The sequence below is a fragment of the Pleurodeles waltl genome, chromosome 1_2 (genome assembly GCF_031143425.1).
Source record: "Pleurodeles waltl isolate 20211129_DDA chromosome 1_2, aPleWal1.hap1.20221129, whole genome shotgun sequence".
In the NCBI taxonomy this organism is placed as follows: domain Eukaryota; kingdom Metazoa; phylum Chordata; class Amphibia; order Caudata; family Salamandridae; genus Pleurodeles; species Pleurodeles waltl.
The window spans coordinates 43,193,108-43,220,986 of record NC_090437.1 but is presented as its reverse complement, the minus strand read 5'-3'; the positions used below and the strand labels follow the sequence as shown (position 1 = coordinate 43,220,986).

General features: G+C 42.7%; 1 protein-coding gene across 9 annotated transcripts in view; it reads left to right on the top strand.

Moving 5' to 3' along the window:
• The window catches only part of PTPN13 (protein tyrosine phosphatase non-receptor type 13), a 1,045,801-nt gene that overhangs the window by 768,073 nt on the left and 249,849 nt on the right, over positions 1–27,879 (top strand). For all 9 annotated transcript variants that reach the window (XM_069236135.1, XM_069236143.1, XM_069236122.1 and 6 more), the window contains exons 32-33: positions 21,879–22,047; positions 27,474–27,632. In XM_069236135.1, coding sequence (XP_069092236.1) covers positions 21,879–22,047; positions 27,474–27,632 — 328 coding nt within the window. The remainder of the gene's footprint in view (positions 1–21,878; positions 22,048–27,473; positions 27,633–27,879) is intronic.

The following is a 27,879-nucleotide window of genomic DNA, read 5'->3' as shown; positions in this document are numbered from 1 at the left end:
GTCTCCGGCGGAATCCGGGCTCCACATCAACTTGTCGGAGCTTCGGGCGATCCGGCTAGCATTAAAAGCATTTCTTCCTGTTGTGAAAGGGAAGGTGGTGCAGGTGTTCACAGACAACACTACCGCAATATGGTACTGCAACAAGCAGGGCGGTGTGGGGTCGTGGACCCTTTGTCTAGAGGCTTTACGTCTCTGGACATGGCTGGAACAGCAGGGCATGACCCTGGTGGTTCAACACCTGGCTGGTTCTCTGAACGCCAGAGCAGACGAACTCAGCCGAAAATGCTTAGAGGATCACGAATGGTGTCTCCATCCGGAGGTGGCGCAAGGACTCTTTCAGCAGTGGGGAGAGCCTTGGTTAGATCTGTTCGCCCCTGCAGAGAACGCGCAATGTCAGCAGTTTTGCGCGTTGGAGTTTCCAAGGGGGCTATCGCTAGGCGACGCTTTTCGTCGCGAGTGGAGTTCAGGCCTCCTGTACGCCTTTCCGCCTATACCACATCTACCCAGAGTTCTCAAGAAAATCAAGAACGAACGGGCCCAGGTAATCCTAGTGGCTCCAGATTGGGCACAGAGAGTTTGGTATCCAGAGCTCCTCAAAATGAGCATCGGTCCTCCAATCAGGCTGCCTCTTCGGGAGGATCTTCTGTCGCAGCAGCAGGGGAAGGTTCTCCACCCGAACCTGTCAACTCTGCGCCTTACGTGGAGATTGCGCGGCAACAGTTGATGGTTTATGACCTCCCTCCCAAGGTCTGGGATGTCATTCTGGCAGCCAGGCGTCCCTCTACTAAGTCGATCTACGCCTGCCGTTGGAAACTTTTTGTTTCCTATTGTTCAGAGAGGTCTATTGATCCTCTTTCTTCTTCTCTGTCTAACATCCTTATGTTTATTTTGTCTCTCGCCCAGCAGGGTTCCTCCTTGGGGACTCTCAAGGGCTATCTTGCAGCCTTATTGGCTTTTCTTCAGTTGCCAGATCAACCATCTCTGTTTAAATCACCTATAGTACAGAGGTTTTTGAAAGGGCTTGTACATCTATTCCCGCCTGTGCCTTTCGTTATGCCCCAGTGGGATCTTAATTTGGTTCTTACCTTCCTTATGTGTGCTCCCTTCGAGCCCTTGCATAACTGTCCTCTTCGGCTGCTCACTATTAAGACAGCTTTTATGGTGGCAATTACATCTGCCAGAAGAGTTAGTGAGCTACAGGCTTTGTCATCAAAACCGCCGTATCTCACAATCTTTCCTGAAAAAGTGGTTCTCAGAACTCGTGTCTCTTTCCTCCCCAAGGTGGTGACCTCTTTCCATCTGGGTCAAAATATAACCCTGCCCGCCTTCTTTGCACAACCGCATCCCTCTAAGGAAGAGGAGCGTCTCCATTGGCTGGACCCAAAAAGAGCGTTATCGTTCTACCTTGACCGCACTAAAGAGTTCCGGGTGGATGACCAACTCTTTGTGGGGTACGTTGGTGCGAAGAAGGGTCAGGCAGTGCAGAAACGATCCATTTCGCGCTGGGTTGTTCTCTGTATAAAAATATGCAACGCTTTGGCAAAGAAGCAGCCTCCCGAGGGCTTGAGCGCTCATTCCACTAGGGGAAAAGCTGCTACCACTGCGTTAGCACGTGGCGTACCGGTGGTGGACATTTGTCAGGCTGCAACGTGGGCTTCTTTGTACACGTTCGCAAAACACTACTGCCTGGATAGCCAGGTGAGGAGAGAGGGGCATTTTGCCCGGTCTGTTTTGCAAGACTTTCTTGTGTAAAAATCTCCTGCAGACCCACCGCCATGGGTTATAGCTTGGGTATCTATTCTAAGGTAAGGAAGCTGCAGCTAGAAGTCTCTATCAGATGAACAAGTTACTTACCTTTGGTAACGAGGTATCTGGTAGAGACTCTATCTAGCTGCAGATTCCTTACACCTGCCCAAGCCTCCCTGCTCTGGGAAACTTTTTCTCATGTAGATTTGTATATATTTGTATATATATGTATTTATGTGTACATATGTATATTTTTGATCTTGGCATCTTTTTGCTTTTCTTAAAGGCATGAAAGAATTTTTTACTCCAAACAGTTAAAGAGGTGAAATACATGATAGTTGGTTCTTCCATGACCCTGCGCTTCTGGCGTGGGAAGTTGTGGAAAAGAACTGACATACGCGCGCCGAGACGGCGTCTATATAGACAACCGTGACGTCATAGACGGCTCCAACGACGCTGACGACGCACGCGGAGCTGGTCGGCACACGCAGATCTGAACGACGCCGTCCGACGGCGCGCTCACAGGGTACTGCTCTGAAAAAACTCCGGATTCGAAGCTGACGCCAGGGAATTCTAAGGTAAGGAATCTGCAGCTAGATAGTCTCTACCAGATACCTCGTTACCGAAGGTAAGTAACTTGTTCTTTATGACTTCAATTGGGAACATACCATATATGTGCATCCATTTCATTGTAGTGGAATGTCTTCATGGTCATTTCCTTGCCGACTACTGTGCAATTGTAGACCCTCTCATTGTTTGGCATTTAATTATAAGTCCCACAATAAAAATTATTTAAGTAATGAATATCCACAGAGCGATAGATGGATTAATGTGGAATTCCAAGACTACCTCAGGTAGAAAGAAAACATCTGTACACATAATCAACCTTTTAGCTGGAAAAAAATTCCACAATTGAGTGGTCGAGCAGCTCAGTGATTTTGCAAGCTGACGTTTTGTCTACCGGCTGTTATCCTTGAGAGATACTGCAATGACAACTTGTGAACAGGTGAAAATGAGGCATCATGTTTTTTTTTTGAGTACCAAATTTAAATTCCATTTAAGAAGTGATTTTCAGACAGAAGTGAAAACATTCCTCAGGCTGTTCAAGCAGTTTGTTTTGCACTAAAACCTTGAAGAAAGATGCTTGATATGGCCCTGGCTGGCAGGTCCACTTTAATTGAAGCAAACTGTAGTTTTACCCAAGCCACATAGAACAAATAGCAGAGAATGACTTCCTGAAAAAATCAGTTTGTGTGCTTTAGTGACACCATCATTGGAACTATGACAACTTGAAAGCTTATAAAGCTGTGTTTATGGGTCTTGCAGCTTCTGCTAATATCTCCATGCATGCTTGAGGTAGATTTAAGTGACTAAACTACATTAACTAAAGTGCAGTGCTGCCAAAATGCAAACATTTGCATTTGATAGGCTTATGAAGGTGCTTTTCTGCTGTGGAAATGCTTGAATGTACATCCTTTTTTAACAATTATGCATAAGAAGTGCATCAAAGTCCCTGCACATAGTGGGAAATTATTAAAACATTTGTAATTCCACTGACGATTCCCAAGATAAAGAACCAGGACTATAAGTAACAATTTCTTAATTTAATTCTTTAGCAGAGGTAACAGCTACCTGGTGGGGTTACTACTTGTACCTGTTTAAAAGGTGTGTCTGGATATTGCATACTTCATTTTTCTCTGTAGATTGCTGTAGTGTGGTTTCACAGCCTGTTTTGAAATCTCTAGCATAACCACCTAGTCAAGGTTGAATTCCATTGAAGGATATTTGCACAGCACTGTGCTGTGTGAATGGTGACTGACTGTCCTAATTCCAAATTCCATGCCAGCCGCAAAAGAAACCCTTGTTTTCATGACACATTTTAAGACAAACCCATTGATAGATTTCCTCTCCCAAAGTGTGAGAAGGCTTTGCCTGGGTCTGTTAAATTCACCTTTTGATGGATACTTCTAACCACAGATTCCTCTCCTTTAGAATAACCCCCAGGTGTCAGACTGAATCAGGAAGTTTTTCACAGCAGTGCTTCAGTAGGTGGTGCTGTGTGGCTTTGTGTGGATTGTGTTCCTCCTCAGAAGTGACGGAGACTATCGGATGTAGACACCACCTTTTCACGTCGATGTTTGTTAGTTCCTTTCTTTCACACCATCATAAGCAGTTCCAGAGCACAACTCTTTTTTTTTTTTTTTCATCATTTGAATAATTATTTGCCAAGATGTATTTTAAAAAAAATTAAAACAGTGTGCCAGGGAACTATGTCCCTCAGAAAACTGCAGGATTTAACCATTCAGGGACCGCTGCAAATAAATGTCTGTGACAGATAAGTATGCCTTTGGTGTTTAGGTTTGGGGCACGACTCTAACTTGTATGAGAAGTGCACCCTCATGAACCTGAAGGTGATCTGGGAATGCAAAGCGAAGCTGTACATCACCAAACACGGAAATACATTTTGCAAGTCTTGCTCCCACTTGAAGTTGAGATCATGGACTTGATCCTGCTCCCAAAACCGTTAAATTTTAAGGGGGTGACTTTTGAGAGTAATATGGCGCTCTCAATTTCCCTATCTATATATGTATCACAACACAAAATTCTATTATGCACAGTGCTCAGAACATGGGTTCCACCCCCAACACTAACCTCCCTCAATAACAAAAATTGTTTTGTTATCTATCACATATACATTAAGTTATGGCACACGTGAAAATCTCTTAACATTCTGTAAAGAAAAAGTAACAATTATAATGTCCAACCTCCCTTCTCAAGGCAATTCCTTAGGAATATTATATATATATTGAATCTTCATTCATCTAGAACCCACAGTTTGTTCACAATATCTGATTCCAATTTTCACAGATTCTTGTTATTTATCCCAATCTTCAGTCCTCCGTTTGATCCACACATAAGTTCACATCTTCATAAGTAATCTTTATTATGATAAACATCCAAACCGTCACATTATTGTCCATGTAGGTTACTGATTAGTCTTCCTGTGGATTGCGTAATCATCCCCATAGATCACAGATCAAATACGTCACAGGTCAAAGGTCACAAATCAAATAGATCACAGGTCAACACGTGTTTCATCCGGTGTGTACCCCTTGACTTCCTCAGGACCTCCTACAATAATATTGCCTGTCGTTAACCAATCAGTAACTCAATGATAATATCAAAAACAAATATAAATAAAATACTATTCAAAGTGTCGTACCCTATCTCAAATGTTGGGAACCATGCATGTGATCTTTATATAACATCGAACAGTATCTCCTAAATAATGTGAATAGTACCACCTTAGAAAAATACACCGTGGATAATATCACACCATACACTTGTGACAGAATATCTTAATTTCCCTAATATTTACATGCTTCTAATAATGTGATTATATGGCATAAGGGTGCCAGCCATTCCAGTGAGTCCCCCATAATCTCATTTTCCCAAGTGCTCTGACCTATATCATATGTGTGCATTAATATGTGCAATTAATTGATACCTCCAAATCTTCAAATTTCTCAATTTCTTTGTGATCTTCTCCACTTCTGTTATGCCATCATATATCCCATCCATACGGATATATATACTATAACCATGTAGATAAATCAAATAGATTAAAAATCTAAAACCACTAGTTTAAACCATACTTTTTACTTCGCCTATCCCATTATCACTCACCCTTCCTTATTATCTGTTCGTGCGGGCAATTATATTCCCCCTGGTCCGCGTACGATCCTAAATCAATGACAATATGAAAAAAATTCTTTAAGTTTCGTCTACTGCTGTCAACAGCGAACTGCCTATTTTGTGTTCGCTGGAATCTCTTACCGTTATCTGTCTGTTACGTCCCGAGTACGTTGACGCTCCTACTGAACCCGATTCCCTATTAACCACTCGTTTAAATACCCGCGGTCCTCTACATGATAATCGAAGAAGGACCATTCCACTAAAGTCGCATAAATTGAGCGACATGAAGAGAGGAATCCTCTTGCATTAGTGTTATAGATATGGAAGACAGACTTAACTCTAAACTCTTCTTGTTGTTTTACTAGATTCCTTCATGTTCGGAACTCATGATTATCGACCTCTATTATTACTATTAGGTGTATCCCCCCCAAATTGATTATTTTACAGAATTATTTTCTTCCCTATGGTGTTAATTATCCACAGTAACACTACCACTGATCTTTGGCTCTGTCTATAGGCACTCCACACGTAGGTATCTACTTCTTCTTTTTTTACTTTTTTTTTTTTTTTTTTTACATGTGTTTACCTATTGAAATCATCTATAGCCTAGAACCTTACATCCCAAGAGTGTTGGGCAGTAAAAGTTACATCCTACAAATATAAAGTAACCCTACTCCTTATCTCCAGTTAAACCTTTCAGTATATTACTCTGTCTCCTGATTCCTGATAATTAATCTCCTAGAAAATATTCCATCTCATGGTCAGTGTTCAGCCCTGATTCTACCGCCCCTAATTTCATAATCCACATGGACTCTCTTCTCCGCAGGGCTAGTTCCCTGTTCCCGCCCCTAGGATGCTTGTTACAATGTTCAAATCCAAAGAATTTAAATTCTTTATGTGTTCCTTGCAAGCCACACATCTTCATATGTGATGGTATAGGGTACCGCTCATCCTCTTGTCTAATCGCTCTCCAGTGCTCAGCAATTCTTGTCTTAAAATGGCGTATCGTGCTGCCTACATAGATTTTATCACATTTACATATAAGCATGTATACCACATATGTGGTGTTACAATCTATGTGTGATTGGATCTTAACCTTATGTCCACTTCGGTCCAGAAATTCTTTCTTAGCTTGGTGCGCCCATTTACATACTGCACATGAGCCACACCTGTAGAAACCCAAATTGTGCTCACTTAGCCAAATCGTTTTTTTTGCTTCTGACAAATGGCTTGGACTTAAAATGCTGTTTAAAGTATTTCCTCTCCTAAATACAACGTCTGGTTTCTTACCAATGAACTTAGTTAATGTCTCATCTTGCCTGAGTATTGACCAATGTTTCTTCATGATCTTTAATAGTTTCTTAGAGACCTCTGTATAGTCTAATGTAATCCTCACCTTCTGTGTACTAGTTTCCTCTCTCTGTGAATTTTTCTTAGTTGTCGGTAACAGTATTTGTGATCGCAAAATCTTTAGACTTTTTTCTTTTGATTTGCGTATAATAGTTCTTGAGTACCCTCTATCAGCAAATCTTTTGCCTATGTCTTCTATGGCCCCATAAAAGTCCGAATCTCTGCTACAATTCCTTCTGGCTCTTACCATTTCTCCTAATGGTATGGCCTCTATCTGTCTAATCGGATGAGCACTTGTCGCATGTAACAAAGTATTACAAGATGTTGGCTTGCGATACAACTTACTCTCTATCTTGTTGTTCTCAATTAATAATTCTACATCTAAGAACTCTATGTTAGTTTCACTGTATTTGTATGTGAATTGAATATTAGCATTGTTCTTATTCAAATAGTCACAAAATTCCTTCAATGTCTTCACATCACCTGTCTATAATAAGAAACAGTCATCAATATAGCGCCCCCAGTATAGAACATATTGATGCCAAGCAGCTGCTCCGGGGCCCCATATCCATGTTTCTTCTAGTCACCCCATAAATAGATTAGCATATGAGGGCGAGAATTTTGAACCCATTGCTACACCTCGCTTTTGTTTAAACCAGTCTTTCTTGAACAGAAAGTAATTGTGATTAAGTATAAGATCAATCATTTCCAAAATCATGTATGTATGTTCCAGTAGGCTCGCTGATCTTCTCTTTAGCGTATTTTCTAATGCTTGTAAACCATATTCATGCTTTATGCTTGTGTATAATGCTACCACATCTAGTGTAACCATAATCATGCCTGGTTCCCATTGTATGTCTGATAGTAAACTTAGTATATGCTTAGTATCTCTTATGTCTGAGGGTAAATTTTGAACTAAAGGTTGTAAGAATACATCAACAAATTCGGATAATCTTTCTGTAGGGCTACCTATGCCTGAAACTATAGGTCTTCCTGGTGGGAATTTAGCTTGTTTATGTATTTTAGGTAATGTGTAAAAACATGGGTATTTAGGACGGTATACCTGTAAGTATAGATGCTCCTCCTCGTCTATTAAGTCCCTATCTCGCCAGCTTTTCAGCATACCATTTATCTTACTCGTTAATCCTATCATTGGGTTATGTGAGAGTTTTTCATAACAATCCAAATCATTCAATTGTGAATACATTTCTTGTTCATAATCAATACGATTCATCACGACTATATTCCCTCCTTTATCCGCTCTTTTTAGAATTAAATCTTCATCCAGTTTAAGGGTCTTCAATGCAGTATTTTCATGTGGTCCCAAATTCGATTTTTTCAATTGTCTCTTTTTCAGTTCTTCTTTATCTAAATCCGACCAAACTGCTTTGAAAAATATGTCTAAATTATTGTCCATTGCCAATCTGGGCACCCAGGTGGATCTTTGTCTTAGGCCGCTGGTTATATGTGTATCAGGAAATATATTCAGGTCTTGTAAAACATTGGATACGGTTGTCGGAAATTCTTCATAATCTGTAATTGTCATCAGTGCAACCGTATCGTGGATATCCTGAATTGACAGTTTACTATATGTCATCCCCACTGACGGGGCTATCTCTTTAGCACCTATTCGTGAATCAAAGTACTTCTTAAGTTTTAGTTTTCTGATGTACTTATATAAATCTATCTTAGATTTGCAAACATTTCCAATTGATGATGGGCAAAACCCCAAACCTTTATTTAACAATGACAACATATCCTTCGATAATTGTTTATCAGATAAATTCACCACATTATTACCTATGTTAACAGATTCATTCATGTCTTTTTGTTCCATGATCTCGTTCTCATGCCTGAATGGGCCTTGTCCTTTACCTCCTCTTTTTCCTCTTCGTGTCTTCCTACCCAATTCCTTTTTTGCTCCCAGTTGCCTTGTTTATTCGCTTCAATTCCTGTAAAAAAACAACTCTTTGTGCGTCTGCGCTAATCTGCACCTCGGAAACTTCTGTATCGCTATTATTTGTGATTATACTATTGCTAGATGTTGAAGCAGAGTCCATAGAGTTACTCGACTCCGCTGTACGTATTATGTTTTTCATCAGATGATCATATTTTCGTGAGAAGGTAAATACTCTGCCATTAATGTAATCTAATTCATCTCTCTTAAGTTTTCTGGCTTTCCTTTGTTTGATTTCATCCTCAAATTTTGAAATTATATCATTTAAAATAAGAAAATTCTTTTCCGTTGCCTCTTTTAAATTTGCGTCCTTTTTTTCCAACATCCTAGGGATTCTAGAGGTACCCAGACTTTGTGGGTTCCCTTGAAGGAGGCCAAGAAATTGGCCAAAATACAGTGAAAATTTCGTTTTTTTCAAAACAATTGGAAAAAGTGGCTGCAGAAGAAGGCTTGTGGATTTCCCCCTGAAAATGGCATCAACAAAGGGTTTGCAGTGCTAAACTCAGCAGCTTCCTAGCTTTCAGGAACAGGCAGACTTGAATCAGAAAACCCAATTTTTCAACACAATTTTGGCATTTTACTGGGGCATACCCCATTTTTGCAATTTTTTGTGCTTTCAGCCTCCTTCCAGTCAGTGACAGGAATGGGCATGAAACCAATGCTGGATCCCAGAAACCTAACCATTTCTGAAAAGTAGACAAAATTCTGAATTCAGCAAGGGGTCATTTGTGTAGATCCTACAAGGGTTTCCTACAGAAAATAACAGCTGAAAAAGAAAAATATTGAAATTGAGGTGAAAAAAACATCAATTTTTCTCTACGTTTTACTCTGTAACTTTTCCCTGCAATGTCAGATTATGGAAAGCAATATACTGTTACGTCTGCTGGACTCCTCTGGTTGCGGGGATATATAGGGCTTGTAGGTTCATCAAGAACCCGAGGAACCCAGAGCCAATAAATGAGCTGCACCCTGCAGTGCGTTTTCATTCTACAGGGAGTGCAGAATTATTAGGCAAATGAGTATTTTGACCACATCATCCTCTTTATGCATGTTGTCTTACTCCAAGCTGTATAGACTCGAAAGCCTACTACCAATTAAGCATATTAGGTGATGTGCATCTCTGTAATGAGAAGGGGTGTGGTCTAATGACATCAACACCCTATATCAGGTGTGCATAATTATTAGGCAACTTAACAAAAAACAAATATATACCCATTTCAATTATTTATTATTACCAGTGAAACCAATATAACATCTCAACATTCACAAATATACATTTCTGACATTCAAAAACAAAACAAAAACAAATCAGTGACCAATATAGCCACCTTTCTTTGCAAGGACACTCAAAAGCCTGCCATCCATGGATTCTGTCAGTGTTTTGATCTGTTCACCATCAACATTGCGTGCAGCAGCAACCACAGCCTCCCAGACACTGTTCAGAGAGGTGTACTGTTTTCCCTCCTTGTAAATCTCACATTTGATGATGGACCACAGGTTCTCAATGGGGTTCAGATCAGGTGAACAAGGAGGCCATGTCATTAGATTTCCTTCTTTTATACCCTTCTTGCCAGCCACGCTGTGGAGTACTTGGACGCGTGTGATGGAGCATTGTCCTGCATGAAAATCATGTTTTTCTTGAAGGATGCAGACTTCTTCCTGTACCACTGCTTGAAGAAGGTGTCTTCCAGGAACTGGCAGTAGGACTGGGAGTTGAGCTTGACTCCATCCTCAACCCGAAAAGGCCCCACAAGCTCATCTTTGATGATACCAGCCCAAACCAGTACTCCACCTCCACCTTTCTGGCGTCTGAGTCGGACTGGAGCTCTCTGCCCTTTACCAATCCAGCCACGGGCCCATCCATCTGGCCCATCAAGACTCACTCTCATTTCATCAGTCCATAAAACCTTAGAAAAATCAGTCTTGAGATATTTCTTGGCCCAGTCTTGACGTTTAAGCTTGTGTGTCTTGTTCAGTGGTGGTCGTCTTTCAGCCTTTCTTACCTTGGCCATGTCTCTGAGTATTGCACACCTTGTGCTTTTGGGCACTCCAGTGATGTTGCAGCTCTGAAATATGGCCAAACTGGTGGCAAGTGGCATCGTGGCAGCTGCACGCTTGACTTTTCTCAGTTCATGGGCAGTTATTTTGCGCCTTGGTCTTTCCACACGCTTCTTGCGACCCTGTTGACTATTTTGAATGAAACGCTTGATTGTTCGATGATCACGCTTCAGAAGCTTTGCAATTTTAAGAGTACTGCATCCCTCTGCAAGATATCTCACTATTTTTGACTTTTCTGAGCCTGTCAAGTCCTTCTTTAGACCCATTTTGCCAAAGGAAAGGAAGTTGCCTAATAATTATGCACACCTGATATAGGGTGTTGATGTCATTAGACCACACCCCTTCTCATTACAGAGATGCACATCACCTAATATGCTTAATTGGTAGTAGGCTTTCGAGCCTATACAGCTTGGAGTAAGACAACATGCATAAAGAGGATGATGTGGTCAAAATACTCATTTGCCTAATAATTCTGCACTCCCTGTATACCGGGTATACAGCAATTCATTTGCTGAAATATAAAGAGTAAAAAATTGCTATCAAGAAAACCTTTGCATTTCCAAAAAGGGCACAAGATAAGGTGCTGAGGAGCAGTGGTTATTTGCACATCTCTGAATTCCGGGGTGACCATACTAGCATGTGAATTATAGGGAATTTCTCAAATAGATGTCTTTTTTACACACACTCCTATATTTGGAAGGAAAAAATGTAGAGAAAGACAAGGGGCAATAGCACTTGTTTTGCTAATCTATGTTCCCCCAAGTCTCCCGATAAAAATGATACCTCACTTGTGTGGGTAGGCCTAGCGCCCGCGACAGGAAATGCCCCAAAACGCAACGTGGACACATCCCATTTTTTTGAAAGAAAACAGAGGTGTTTTTTGCGAAGTGCCTACCTGCAGGTTTTGGCCTCTAGCTCAGCTGGCACCTAGGGAAACCTACCAAACCTGTGCATTTCTGAAAACTAGAGACCTAGGGGAATCCAAGGAGGGGTGACTTGCGGGGCTCGGACCAGGTTCTGTTACCCAGAATCCTTTGCAAACCTCAAAATTTGGCTAAAAAAACACATGCTCCTCACATTTCTGTGGCAGAAAGTTCTGGAATCTGAGAAGAGCCACAAATTTCCTTCCACCCAGCGTTCCCCCAAGTCTCCCGATAAAAATGATACCTCACTTGTGTGGGTAGGCCTAGCGCCCGCGACAGGAAACACCCCAAAGCGCAACGTGGACACATCCAAAATTTTGGAAGAAAACAGAGGTGTTTTTTGCGAAGTGCCTACCTGTAGATTTTGGCCTCTAGCTCAGCCGGCACCTAGGGAAACCTACCAAACCTGTGCATTTCTGAAAACTAGAGACCTAGGGGAATCCAAGATGGGGTGACTTGCGGGGCTCGAACCAGGTTCTGTTACCCAGAATCCTTTGCAAACCTCAAAATGTGGCTAAAAAAACACATGTTCCTCACATTTCTGTGGCAGAAAGTTCTGGAATCTGAGAGGAGCCACAAATTTCCTTCCACCCAGCGTTCCCCCAAGTCTCCCGATAAAAATGATACCTCACTTGCGTGGGTAGGCCTAGCGCCCGCGACAGGAAACACCCCAAAGCGCAACGTGGACACATCCAAAATTTTGGAAGAAAACAGAGGTGTTTTTTGCGAAGTACCTACCTGTAGATTTTGGCCTCTAGCTCAGCCGGCACCTAGGGAAACCTACCATACCTGTGCATTCCTGAAAACTAGAGACCTAGGGGAATTAAAGGAGGGGTGACTTGCGGGGCTCGGACCAGGTTCTGTTACCCAGAATCCTTTGCAAACCTCAAAATTTGGCTAAAAAAACACATGTTCCTCACATTTCTGTGGCAGAAAGTTTTGGAATCTGAGAGGAGCCACAAATTTCCTTCCACCCAGCATTCCCCTAAGTCTCTGGATAAAAATGGTACCTCACTTCTGTGGGTAGGCCTAGCGCCCACGAAAGGAAATGGCCCAAAACACAACGTGGACAGAACATATTTTTTCACAGAAAACAGAGGTGTTTTTTGCAAAGTGCCTACCTGTGGAGTTTGGCCTCTAGCTCACCCGGCCCCGGGAGGGGGGGGGCAGAAATGCCCTAAAATAAATTTGACCCCCCCAAAACCCCCCTGCCCCTGCCCGGGAACAACCCCTGCCTACGGGGTCGCTCCCCCTGCATGACATTGGCGCCAAAAAACAAATCCCAGGTGCCTAGTGGTTTCTGCCCCCTTGGGGGCAGATTGACCTAAAATCGGCCAATCTGCCCCCAAGGGGGGCAGTAATGGCCTAAATACAATTTGCCCCCCCAGGGGAGCGACCCTTGCCTGATGGGTCGCTCCCCATCTCGAAAAAAACAAACAAAAAAAAAAAAACACAACAAAAAAATTTGCCCTGGCGCCTAGAGGGTTCTGCCCCCCCCTGGGGGCAGTTCGGCCTAATAATAGGCCGATCTGCCCCCAGGGGGGGGGCAGAAATGTCCTAAAATAAATTTGCTCCCCCCCCTCCCCCGGAGCGACCCTTGCCTGCGGGGTCGCTCCCCCTGCGTGACATTGGCGCCAAAAAACAAATCCCAGGTGCCTAGTGGTTTCTGCCCCCTTGGGGGCAGATTGACCTAAAATCTGCCAATCTGCCCCCAAGGGGGGCTGAAATGGCCTAAATACAATTTTCCCCCAAGGGGAGCGACCCTTGCCTAATGGGTCGCTCCCCACCAAAGAAAACAAAAAATAAAACATAAAAAAAAAAAAAATTGCCCTGGCGCCTAGAGGGTTCTGCCCCCCCCCCGGGGGCAGTTTGGCCTAATAATAGGCCGATCTGCCCCCGGGGGGGGCAGAAATGGCCTAAAATAAATTTGCCCCCCCAACCCCCCCCCCCCCCCCCGGGAGCGACCCTTGCCTACGGGGTATCTCCCCCTGTGTGACATTAGCGCAAAAAAAACAAATCCCCGGTGCCTAGTGGTTTCTGCCCCCTTGGGGGCAGATTGACCTAAAATCAGCCAATCTGCCCCCAGGGGGGCAGAAATGGTCTAAATACAATTTGCCCCCCAGGGGAGCGACCCTTGCCTGATGGGTCGCTCCCCATCTCTAAAAAAAGAAACAACAAAAAAAAAAAACACACAAAAAAAATTGCCCTGGCGCCTAGAGGGTTCTGCCCCCCCCCCTGGGGGCAGTTCGGCCTAATAATAGGCCGATCTGCCCCCGGGGGGGCAGAAATGGCCTAAAATTAATTTGACCCCCCCAGCCCCCTCCCCCCCCCCCCAGGAGCGACCCTTGCCTACGGGGTCGCTTCCCCTGCGTGACACTGGCGCCAAAAAACAAATCCCCGGTGCCTAGTGGTTTCTGCCCCCTTGGGGGCAGATTGACCTAAAATCGGCCAATCTGCCCCCAGGGGGGCAGAAATGGTCTAAATACAATTTGCCCCCCAGGGGAGCGACCCTTGCCTGATGGGTCGCTCCCCATCTCTAAAAAAAGAAACAACCAAAAAAAAAAACACAAAAAAAAAAATTGCCCTGGTGCCTAGAGGGTTCTGCCTCCCACTGGGGGCAGTTCGGCCTAATAATAGGCCGATCTGCCCCCCGGGGGGGCAGAAATGGCCTAAAATAAATTTGCCCCCCCAACCCCCCCCCCCACCCCCCCCCCCACCCCCGGGAGCGACCCTTGCCTACGGGGTCGCTCCCCCTGTGTGACATTGGCGCAAAAAAAACAAATCCCCGGTGCCTAGTGGTTTCTGCCCCCTTGGGGGCAGATTGACCTAAAATCAGCTAATCTGCCCCCAGGGGGGCAGAAATGGTCTAAATACAATTTAGCCTGATGGGTCGCTACCCATCTCTAAAAAAAGAAACAACAAAAAAAAAAAAACACAAAAAAAAAATTTGCCCTGGCGCCTAGAGGTTTCTGCCCCCCCTGGGGACAGAAATAGCCTAAAATAAATTGCCCTCCCCCCCCAGGGAGCGACCCTTGCCTAAGGGGTCGCTCCCTTTGCGTGAAATTCAGGCAAAGAAAAAACTCCCTGGTGTCTAGTGGTTTCTACCCCCCCTGGGGGCAGATCGGCCTAATAGTAGGCCGATCTGCCCCCAGGGGGGGCAGAAAAGGCCTTCCCGAAAATATGCCCCCCCTGGGAGCGACCCTTGCCTACGGGGTCGCTCCCCCTGCGTGACATTGGCGCCAAAAAACAAATCCCAGGCGCCTAGTGGTTTCTGCCCCCTTGGGGCCTGATGGGTCGCTCCCCATCTCTAAAAAAAAAAAAACAACAAAAAAAAAAAAACACACAAAAAAAATTGCCCTCCCCCCAGGGAGCGACCCTTGCCTAAGGGGTCGCTCCCTTTGCGTGAAATTCACGCAAAGAAAAAACTCCCTGGTGTCTAGTCCTTGCCCAAGGGGTCGCTCCCTTTTGTCAATAACAATAAAAATAAAAAAAATCCCTGGTGTCTAGTGGTTTCTACCCCCCTTGGGGGCAGTTTGGCCTCATCAAAATAGGCCAATCTGCCCCCAAGGGGGGCAGAAATGGCCAAAATATAATTTTCCCCCAAGGGGAGCGACCCTTGCCTAAGGGGTCGCTCCCCACCAAAAAAAAAAAAAAATTAAACATAAAAAAATAAAAAACATAAAAAAAAATTAGGTTCTATTGGCATGATCCTATTTCTAGTCCTAAAAAATGCTGCACAGCTGCTAAAGGATGCTTTTTGGCATAATTTTCAGGTTGGACAATTTGTTAGTTCTATTCCATTGTCTATGTCCGATAATTTTTTTCTTGTTAAATGGCATTACGAATTTGAGCCCTTTTTGGACGCAAAGTTATCTCCATTTGCTCGTGCCCTTTTTATTAGGTTTAGGATCGGGTCTCTCCCACTGTGTTGTTTTACGTATAAATGGTCCAGTTCAACTAATAGATCTAAACACTGCCCGATGGGTTGTATTAGTGAAGAAACTGTTTCACACGTTTTCTTCCACTGTCAAGCGTATCATAAACAAAGAGCACTTTGGCTCATTCCGCTTTGCAAACAATTAGGGGTTAGATCCTGTCTCCACGCTGAGAGAATTTTAAAATGCGACCCGTCCGTCCAGATAGCTCTACCAGTGGCAAGATTTCTTGAGTCAATCTGGCGGTTGAGATTAGCAGTTTTAAGGAACAAAACTGTGTAGTTATTGTTTAGTTTTACTTATGTATATTTTCTTAATTTGGATGTATGATTGTAGTCTTTGTTGTACAGGACATAGACTTTGGTTTGGTTTATTATGGATTACTTATAGATCCATGGAACTGATCTCTCATTTTATGTTGTGAGAATTTTAAAATGAGATTCATCCACCCAGACAGTTTTATTAATGGTAAAAAAATGTTTTTTGTATTATTCTGACATTTGAGACTAGCTATTTTAAGGAGTAAGATTGGGAACAAATTTTTAGACTTATTTATGTATATTTATCAAATTGGATGCGCAATTGCTCCTCAGGACATAGATATTGGTGTATTATATTTTTATCCAGTGCTGATTCATGGAACCAGCTTCCTTATTGAGTACAGCCTTTCATTATATTAAGTGATGTTTATCTGACTGTTTATTTTTTTTAAACTTGTTTTGTACTTTGTAACTGTGTTGTTATTTTACTTCTTTAGTACCCCCCTGCTTTTAAGAAGCTCTCTTTCTCTTTGTCGTGTATTGTACTTTAATGGTTTGTTTTTTACTTACAGAAATAAAGTTGATGATGATGATATACCATTTGGTGGGTCTTAAAGAAAGGCAGAGCCATGGTGCACTCCATGCGTCTTTAGGCTCCTACTAGGCAATTCCCTCAGCAAACTCAAACCTTTAGGAGATTCTACAGTGGGATGGCATACAAACAATGCCCCAAATCTACTGAGATATGTAGTGGGGACTCAGAGATTGTGCTAGTCATCAGGGAACAGATCCTCCGAGATACCCAACCCTGCAGTGGCAGCCTTGACGCCACTTGAGCTTGCCCTTAGAGGCATGCAACCATCCTGAAGGAAATTGCAATCCACAGATTACATCAGACAGATGGGCCCCCCCAAATTGTCGAGTGAGCTATGCCTTTCCATTCCTTTTTGATGTATTTCAACTTTGACCTGCAGCAGAGAGGCTTAGAGGGCCATTTGTCCATCTTACTGCAGGTTTTTTTTATCTAATAGGGCCATAGTGAGGGTGCTAGCCTTGAAAATAAGGACAGGGTGCTATTCCTGTTATTTCCTGGTACGGAAGAAGGTTGGAGGCCTTTGTCCTATTTTAGATCTTGTTCTTCTGAATGGCTTCCTGCTAAAGCACAAATTTAAGACACCGACATTGGCTGAGTTTCTGTCTGCCCTGGATACAGATGACTATGGTGGCCCTGGACCTGCAGGATGTGTATTTTCATATTCCCATCCTGCAGTCCCACAGATATTATCTATGGTGCATGATGGTTCAGGAGCATTTCAAATTTGCCATACTTCTCTTCTGTCTTCCCAGTGCCACTCGGGCATTCAGGTAAGTGTTGGCAGTGTTTGAGGCACATCTTCAGAGGTCGGGATAGCGGTTTTCCCTTACCTCGATGACTGGCTGTTAAAGATGGGCTTGCCTCAGTCTTAGACCACCTCTAGACAACAGCAACCCTTTTTACTTCTCTGGGCCACATGATTAATGTGCTGAAGTGACACCTGATGTCTTCAGAGACTTCATTTTAAAGCAGCAGTCCTGAATATGATGCTGTTCAGGGCCATCCCTCAACTGCAGTGAGTCCAAGACATTCAGGATAGGATAACAGTGTTTCAGCCTTTGGCCTTGAACTCAGGCTCTGCGGTGGGATCTGAGCCTGGAGTCTCAGTTGACCAAGCACCAGAGGTATCTGTTGGATTCCATCCTGGTTTCAGAGGAGAGTGCAAAAGATCTGCAGTGGTAGCTGCTCAGTTGAATTTCCAGTGGCAGACCCCTGTTCCTTCCCCACCCAGAGTTGACAGTAGTGATGGATGCATCACTCTTGGGTTGTGGAGGTCATCTTTGAAAGGTGGCGGTGGGAGGACTCTGGTGTTTAACTAAAACCATACTCCACATCAATCTGTTGAAGTTGCAGGCCATCTGCCCAGCGCTGAAGGCTTTCCTGTCATCCATCAAGAGGAAGCTGGGGCAAATTCTCATGGATAACTCCAATGCCATGTGGTCCAACAATAAGCAGACCAGATGGAGTCTTTTCATCCTGTGCAAGAGGCTCTTCATTTGTGGAGTTGACTGGACCATCAGGACATATCTTTGGTCATTGACCACTTGCCAAGGTCTTTGAACGCCAGGTCGGGCAAACTCAGCCCATGATGGCTAGCAGATCACAGATGGTGGGTATATCCCAGGGCATTTTCAAGCACTGGGCTGAACCCAGGTTAAATCTTTTAACCACCATGAGAACTTAGCGTCAAAACATTTGAGCACTGGAGTTCCAAAAAGGCTCTCTCTAGGAGAAGCATTCAGGCTAGAGTTTAGCACTGGCCTCTTGTGCGCCTTTCTGCCTCTACCTCTCCTGCCCTGAGTTCTAAAACATATTAGGAACAACCGGACCTAAGACATCATAGTGGCTCCAGATTGGGCCAGGAGAGTATGGCACCTGGTAATTCTGGGCATGAGCATTTTTCCTCTGACCAGGTTTCCACTTAGGGAGTATGTTTTCTCGTGACAGCAAGCAGGGTTCTGTCCACGGGCCTGCACAATCTACACCTCCACGCATGGAAACTGATGGCAGCAGTTGACTTCATGTTACCCTTGCCACATAGCGCTCCTCTACCTAAACCATTTATGCAGGCATGTTGGGATTAGTTTCTTGCCAGTCGTGCAGCCTGAAACATGGGCCTGTTGCCGGCAGTACTTGACATTTTATTGTTTGTTTTATTTTAGGCCCAGCAAAGACTTGCACTGGGCACAAATAAAGATGATCTCTTGGCCCTTTTCCCTTTTTTTGATTTTGGCAGACCAGCTATCCTTGTATTTTGAGGAGTTTTTAAAAAACGGTTGACAAAAATGTTTTCTCCAAAGCCTTTTGTAATGCCACAGTGGAATCTCAATTTGGTTGCAACTTTCCTCATGTGTTCTCACTTCAAGCTGATGCACAGCTGTTGGTTGTGCCTCCTTATTGGAAACAGTTTTCCGTGTTGCAGTATATCAGCCTGCCACATAAGTGAGCTTCAGAACCTATCGCTGCAACTGCCTTACTCCACCTTTTTTCCTGACAAATTGGTATTGCAGCCCACGTTAGACTTTTTTTGCCAGAAGTTGTCACTCATTTTCCTGTTGGAAACCCCATACCTTTCCTACCGTTCTTTGCTCTGCCTCACCCTTCCAAGGAGATGATACTCCATCGGTTGAACCCCAGGAGAGCTTTGAGCTTTAACTTCAGGCACACCAAGCACCATTGGGTGGACGATTAGCTCTTTGTGGGGTTCTCTGAGGCAAAGAAAGGCAAGATAGTGCAGGTGTATAATCCTTTGCGCCAAGATCTGCAATGCTCTGGCCAAGAAGTAGTCCCAGAAGGATTCAGCGCTCATTCCACCAGAGCTAAGGCTGCTACCACTTCATTGGCCAGTGCAGTGCCTGTTTTAGACATTTGTTGGCTGCGATATGGACATCAGTGCACTCATTCACAAAGCACTACTGCCTTGACAGCCACGTCTGACTTTAAAGGCACTTTGCTTTTTGTGCAGTTTGGTCTGCAGGACTTTTTGGTCTGAGCCCATTTGACAGACCTTCTACCTTGGTATGTACTGCTTTTGTATTTATTCCAGATGTGAGGAATCTGCGGTTAGAAGTAGCCATGAATATATTACTCACCTTCATTAACACTCTTTCTGTTGGATATTCTATCTATCTGCAGATTCTGTACTGTCCTCCCACCTCCCTAATCTGTGGACTAGCCGATTTTGCTATCTAGAAAAGTTCCAATCTAGAGATCTTCACACTGGTACTTCTGATTTGGGCTCTACATCTGAGTGTGCAGGAAGAGTTAAGAAAGAAAGTGATGTCATCACAGAGCCACATCACGGCACCTACCAGCATGTGGTAGCACTGCATGAAACATTTCTGGATCCAGTCTGTCGCCCGGGGATTTTTCTAAAGGTGAGGATTCTGCATTGGAAATAGTATCCACCAGACAGATAGTTACCAAAGGTAGGTAACTTGTTCAACAGATCCTTATAAGCACAAATGGTTTGTCCAACACCTTCATTATATAAGCAAACCTGCATACTAAGATGAATGAGATTTTGCAAGATAGTGTGCCTGAAAGGACAGACACTCGCAAAGCTTTGGACTTCCAAAGGGCCATTAGTCACAGATTTCTTAAAACGTCTTATCTTGCCAATATACTTTAATGTTGGAACATTGAGTGTATGTTTTTTTTTGGTTGTGCAGTTTTGTTTTTTTAGTTATATAGTGTGTGCTGTGAAACTACACTGTTCAGAATATCTATTATAATAGTATCAACTTGAACTTAAACTTGAGGATATTCAGTTCCATCAATAAGGTAGGCATACATTAGGACGTATATATTTCCTATTGCTAACTCCACATCTACTTATTTTGACAATATGAGGATAGTCGTTATTGTGGAGTATAAGACGATATAAAAAGCTCAGTATTTTGGAAAAGCACCATAAAACAAACAAGGAGGTTGGAATTACCCTACCCAGCTGAGCTTTTTTTTTTTCTTCAAAAGATTCCTGGAGAAAGGGAAGGAGAGAAGAGCTTTAGCTTTTGAGAGGTCACTAATTCTAACTAGGTATAGGGAGAAGAAAGGAGGGGAAAGCATGGGCATTGAGGTTGTTGTGTGTCAGCATATCTGAAAACCCAAAGCTATGAATCTGATGTATATGGAAATTAGGCAATTTCACATCTGCGGAGTTTGCGGTTTATAACTCCAACCCTAGTCAAGGATGTGGGAAAAATCATTGTTAAACAATAGCAGACCATATATATACCATGAGTGCCTAGCGTTTGTCTGTCAACACAGAAACATGGCAGAGCCTAAGTCACCAGATCCCCCTTATTCCTTTATTAACTTCAGGTGATTCAAACCTTTGCCCTAAGCTGTCATTACGTGATCCCTATATATAAGGAGTAAGTGCTATCTTGCATCTGAGTTTTATGCCTGGGCTACATGGAGTTACCAAATGATGGAAGAAGAGGTTGTTTTATGAGTAGTATTTGATATCCCACTTCTGCATTTTCTAAGCACTGTAAATAACAGTTTTTATATTACCATATATAATGACACTCATTGGAACTACTCCATTAGGATAGACAGCTGGGTTGGCCATGCCAGGAGTTAAACCCGTCATCTGTGGATTTTCAGAACATGTCAGCAACAAATATATCTCAAGTGATAGATCCTTTATTCTAAAAAAAAATGTACATAAATAATCTCCGATTGCACCTGCTTTTTCAGTGCATTAGCTGAAATAAATGAAAGTAGTGCTTGCTGAAGTAAGGACGGCAGCATTAAAAGCAGTCTAGGTCTATAAATAGACACATTTTTAATTATGCATAGAAAAAGCAGTCACAGTGACCCTCCTCGACCAGGGTTTGAATGTGCATATTTGTACTTCCTGTTTTGGGTTTTTTTTTAAACATGTTTTTTCAATCATAGGTTTTTCAGTTGATCAAAGTTTTAATATTTTTATCTAGTTTCAAATAATCCTGCCGAGGGCTCTTGCTGTATTGTTTTTGCTTCTCACCCTTGAAGGTGGTTCCCAGAGTCTTGTACAATACCATCATCACACTGGCCTTAACTGATAGAACCATCCGTATTTTGCATTTATAAAATATTTCTTTCTGATTTGAGACATTTCAATATATAACCTGTGCGGTGACCTTTCTTTAGGAAAAACAGTGCTGTGTAAACTGTAGCTCAGGAAATAAGGAAAATTAGGAATTTTAGAAAAATTAAACAAATTTGTGGACAGTCCAGAAGGCTATTCTTTAAGCAGATGAACATATAAAATAGATGTGTTTTTTTCAAAAAGATGTTTTGAATTATAATAATACATGTGAGTGAATGCAATTATTCTACATTTTGATTTTTTTTTTTTTTTTTTTAAAGCAACCCACCGTCTCCTGTACTATTTGATATCACACCAGCACAGAGTGATAAGTACGATACAAAGTCCATCTCCAGTGACCGGCTACCCGAGGCCTACTTCACCACTGTGTCTGATGTCGAGCATTGCCAGGAGCTGATGCAGAACTGTCAGGCTGAAGAATTTGAGCCAGTGAGTTCTCTTGCTTTGTTTTTTTTTCTGCACACAAAGAAGTGTGGGTTGTTAAATTGATATTATCATTTGACCCTTCCTTGAATTATTCCACACGCCAGATACTGGCACTGAAATTGAGTAAAAATGTAAACTTTCTATGTCGTTAGTGAACTTACCTTCATCAAACTTCAAAAAGCAGTGTACTCATGCATCAGTGTTATTCACTTTCACCGGCAACCACCAAAGAGTCTCCTTGAGCTTTTTATATTGTACAGATATAGTTGATTTTCCACAAACGTTTTCTGATGAACATCCTTCAACCTCTCTTGACAGAACATCAGTGGTCATGTGAGATGGCAGAGATGAATGCACATGATTTGTGACTTCAGAAACCCCAAACGTGTGAAATGTAGACATGCTGCATGTGAATACCTTGAGTGCAAGGCTAGTAATGTGCTGTGTACTTTCATGTTGAGGAATGTATGCCCTGCCTCCTTTTTCAGAACGTCTAGTGGAATTAAATGTTTATTACATTTTAGAAGACATTTTTATTTACCCTTGATCTCAACTTGCTAAATTCTTCCACGGGGCCAAGTCTTGTAGTCTGTGTATGATGGGCTCAATAGGTAATGACTCGGAGTACCATTTTCTTACTGCAGCCTAATACACCAAATGTATTTGTTTGTTTCCTACTAAGCCAGAACTGATTGTGTTCTGGGGGCTTCAATGTCTCTATATTAGGTTTATTAACTACAACAGTAGTTCCCTCTGATCAGAGGAGGGCTATATCAAGCGCCGACCACCACTGGCCTGTGACATACAGGGCCTCATTGTGAGGTTGGCAGTCTTATGCGGCAGCCGAGCGACATACTATGACTACATCGGTCGTGCCCCGGCTGGACCGCCAGCACCACCAGGATCAGATATCCTGCGGTCTAGCAGTTGTAGCGGTCCTAATTCACCAGGGCAACGCTGCAACCAGTGCTGCCCCGGGGATTATGACCACATCCTCTGCCAGCAATTTCATGGCAGTAGCACTGCCATGAAAAGGCAGGCTGAGAACGGGTGCAGGGGGATCCACTGGGGCCCCAGGCCAGCACCCTGAACATTGCAAGGGTGCTGGTGCACCCTGCAACCTACAGCATTGCCGCCGTTTCGATTACAAGCCTGAGACAATACTGTAGGCCATTTTCCGCTAGTCCCGCAGACGGTTTCCGCCTATTGACCTAGCAGAAAATTCTCAATGGGCCCGGCAGGGAGGTAGCTACAATGGCGGCAACCTCCCCGTCGGAAGTTCGACGGACGGTTTTGCCCGTGAGGCCCATAATGTTCATTGAATGCATCCTGCACCAACATGAAGTAACCCTTAATAAAGGCAAATGAAGATGGTTGGCTGCTGTGGACTCCAGGTTTGGACAAGTGATAACTTCTATCTTCATGATGGAGCCAATTAGGATCAGCCAGCGCCTTGGGTTCCAGCACCACTACCATGAAAAGCAAGCCAATATGACATCTTTATAACTGTTCACAGTCCTAGAAATGTTACCTTCAGCTCATGAGATGGGTTACTTGAGGTGTAAACAATTCAATCTCTCACTTGTTATGGTATGTTGAAATGCTTAGGGAACAGCTGGGCTGTGGACATTCATAACCACTTGGAACAGCAAGCAGTATAAAAGTACAGTAGTGCGCTGTCAGGAGAGTACCATTACACCACATTATGCAGCCTTCCACGCTATCATAATGCAATAAAATAACCAGCCCCAGTCTGTGGAGCCTTATTGAAATCCATTACAGTGACTGTGAATGAAAACAACTAATTGAGGTGTATTCAACCCACATTAGGCTTTAAGAAAAGCTTTCTATTGCTGATCTTTGTTGTTTAGGCTGTAGAGGGATTGTCAGACTAGAAAGAAAAAAATGAAACCGAAACATGTTAACTTCATACTATAGTTGAAAGGAGACAATTGGCAACAATGAACAGGATAGTGCTCTAGACACTGTCTGTACTGCCATCTTGATTTCTTTTTAAAAACATTGATTCTTTCAACATAGAAAAACATATGCAACATATACTCCACACCAATTAGCACATTACATAAACAAAACTGTTATCATGGAGGTTATTTTTTGTATTTTGAAATGCAAGATCAGAAAACAAGCTCTTTATTAAACTTTCTCCTATAAAATCCACTGATTTGTTTGCAGTTATACAAACATGGTTATGTTATTCATCTGATGATAATATGACTTTCTTTGGACTCCGCAGTGTGCAAAGTATCTGATCTAACAGATATTGGTAGATAGTTTACTTTATGTTACACATCTTTTCTCACACTTCAGTAATCAACTACGCCACATTTTTATACATTTTAAATTACAGCCTTAAGGTTGTTTGTTTTAGCTAAACAACTTGAAGTTTAAAGAGATTTTTAAAACGAGTTACTTGATGCAGCTTCATCTTTGGTGGTTAGAGTATGTAAGAGGAGGACTCCTCTAGCCAACTTCGGATCATCTTAAAAACAAAGGAAGTGAAATGAATGATACTCTAATTCCTAGATGAACTAAGGCCCGTTCACGATTGGGATGTAAATCCTGTTTCGTTAACAGGCTTGTGTTGCATCTAAAACAGGATTATGTTGGGTGCACACATTTTTGATGTTTGTTCTTTCTATTTTCTGCCAATGTAACCTTCCACAAATTGCAAGAGCAAATAGCATAAATGCTTTCTTTGCACATGCTGCCATGGATGGGGAATAACATCCACTGTTAGCATGTTATTCCCCATTTGCAAATACTTGGGTGTAACTATGCACATCTGTTAAGTTTACCAGTACAGTTCAGCAGACGTAATCAGGTAAGAGTTTGGTGAGAGATGCACATTGATAAAGGATGATTAATTGCCAAAAACTGTCCTCCAATAGGAGCTTCAGAACATAATGATTTTAAGGCATGTTGCAATACTTTGTTTAAAAAACTGACTGTAATTGGGAACAATATTGTCATAAAAAATACGAATGAATATCTTACATCCTTTCTGGTGATGCTACTACACCAAACAAACAATACTGAATTAATCCAGTTAGTACTCAAGATGACTAAAACTAAATCTAAGGTGTTTGAATGTTTTGCTTTATTGTCTGTGATTTGAGAAGATCTAACCTAAATCCTCCTCCAAATGCTAAAACCTACTGACGTATGATCCATGTCCTTCTCAGTGACTCCACAGGTTTGCCACATCTTTGTTACAGACTTCATTAAGGAATGTAGCCAAGACTCTTATTTGTCTGAAATTTTGAAGTGGTTTATGGTGTGGACATGTAGCATTGGAATGCAAATGAGAACTAACTTTGCAATGGCAACACAGTCAAAACTGTTTTTAATGGGTATATGGCAAAGACTACAGATTTAAGCATATTCACCTTTTCCTGAATGTTGTGTGCTGGAAATCTTTGTACTGCCACCTGGGGCCATATTATACAAAGCCCCCGGGGTCCCTGTTACAGGGTGCACTTTCTCCTTTTGCACTACAGTGCACATAAAAACAGGTGCGCCGGGTACAAACAGAGAAAGTGCACCCTATTACATTGAATTCACTGCCCCAGGTCAGCCCAAGCTCGTGCAGCCCCAAAGGGCAGTGCATTTAAGTGACAAACACAAGAGCTTAGAAGCAGCCACTCTATGTTTCACTGTGCCGGCAGCAACCCGCCTGCACCTTTTGGGGTGATTAGAGATCCCCTGGGAAGCGGGTGCAGTGAGTAACTGCAGCCGCCTGCAAGGGGATGTCTGGGGGTTGCTTAGGACTTCCTTCCCGCCTCCATAGGGCTACCATCACTTCTAGGTGGCACACTGTCAGTGCACCTCCTGACAGCTTCTTTGCCTCTACGTTTGGGTCTATAATACGGCACGGGCGCAGAGGCAAAGGGATTCCCTCGTTTTCATGGGGCCAAGCCTCCATGAAAATGTGTTAACACACTCTGGTAATTACCAGAAAGGGCCGCACAAGTGTTTGCAGCCCTTTCTGTAATACCAAAGCGGCCCGGGGGCATGCAAACAGGCACACATGCTTGTTGCGCCTCCGGGGCACTTTGTATAATACAGCCCTAGTGGACACCTCAAAAAACACCAACACTCATCCCAACTTGTTTTTGCACAACTATGGGGATGTTTTGAAGCAACAGGAACAATACAGTTTTCTGTGTTCTAATATTATGATTAATCATTTGCCAAACTTTCCTTTCCACACCTTTTTTGAATATCTTGCTTTTGCGATGACTTGAGCTGGTAAGAAACAAGCTAGGGTTGCTAGATTTGGTGCACAGCCCACATGGCTCATGGAGTTTAAATTAAATGTTTGTATTATATTGGATAAATTATCCTTATCTGTTGATCTAATTTACGTTAAAAAGAAAGTTTCTATACCTTCACATTGGAAGTTATTAAAGGAGCCACAGCGCTGCGTTTTGGAATGGGAGAAAGAGGTAAGAATGTTCCAGTTGATTCTTCACTACCAACTGGCCATGAACCAAAAGACCTCATTAATAACTTTGTGCCAGGCCTGTCTAGTAGGAAGAACTACACTGACTTATCAGTGGCATGGAAAAATATAATTTTTTCGAAGTGATCCTGAAAAAGCTCAGAATTAAATATTTCCTGTTATGTTTTTTGGTGTGCTTAACTATTACCGATCCCCAATACAAAATATGGTTCTCTACAACGGAGTTATAGCCGTAAGAGTGACACTCCACTGCATATTCATAAGGAGGATGAAAGGGGTTCACAGTTACAGTGGCCATGCAGGTCACAAATCATTTACTCGTCAGTGATTTTGCATTCTGCGTCATGAATTTAAGAACTCTTCTGTAGTGTAACTGTCAACATATTTGTTGAACTTACAAATGTCAGATGTTCCAGCTTTGAGTGATGCTAACTTTCCTTCCTTCAAAGCCTTATGACTTCATTATGAAGGCAAACCCTAGTTTTAAGTACTACCATTCTGCAGGCAACACCTTTTTACCCATGTTTGACTATAGCAACTGTTCTCTATTTCCTTGTGACCATTAGTAAAGTGACATTTATAGATTAAATATTTGCCATATAGCTACAGCCCAGAATCGCTCGCCATCATTTGTGGCTACATTCCAATACTGTGTGACCGCTTTTCCAAAGCCTATTGCCAGATACATTTCAGGAATTAGTTAAGTAACACTGCCAGTGCTCTATTTAGTATCTATAATCGTCTTGCAAAAAAATGAACTACCCGTTCAATTCCTGGATTCCTTGTCATTGAACTTTAGCTATAAAGATTTGGTTGGTTTCGCCTCCACTGGGTGCAATTATCATGCTCAAGTACCAAACCTGGGTCTCATTCAACCTGTTTATAAATTTGAGTCAAATGTCTGAAAAACAGACTTGTTTGCTGATTTGTAATTTTCCACACCCAGGAAGTAGAACTCCATGTCACCCTCACTAAATCAGAAAAGGGAAGTCTGGGCTTCACTGTGACCAAAGCTAGCAATCGTATTGGCTGCTACGTTCATGACATTGTTCAAGATCCTGCCAAAAGTGATGGGAGACTGCAACCTGGTGACAGGCTGATAAAGGTAAGAGAGAGACCTATTTGTGTTACTCCCTAACTTTCACAAACTACTTGAGGATGACCGACACCACAGATCCTTTGTCCATGAGAACTATACACGTCCCAGGCAGTCTTGATCATAATCGTGGCTGATGTTACCATTATTTAGGCCTCTGGTGCAATAGGAACTATGAATTGTATTATTGCTTTTGAGGCCCAGAGAGTTGTAAATCACATTTCATATCAAGCCAGACATTTTTAACATGTTTGAG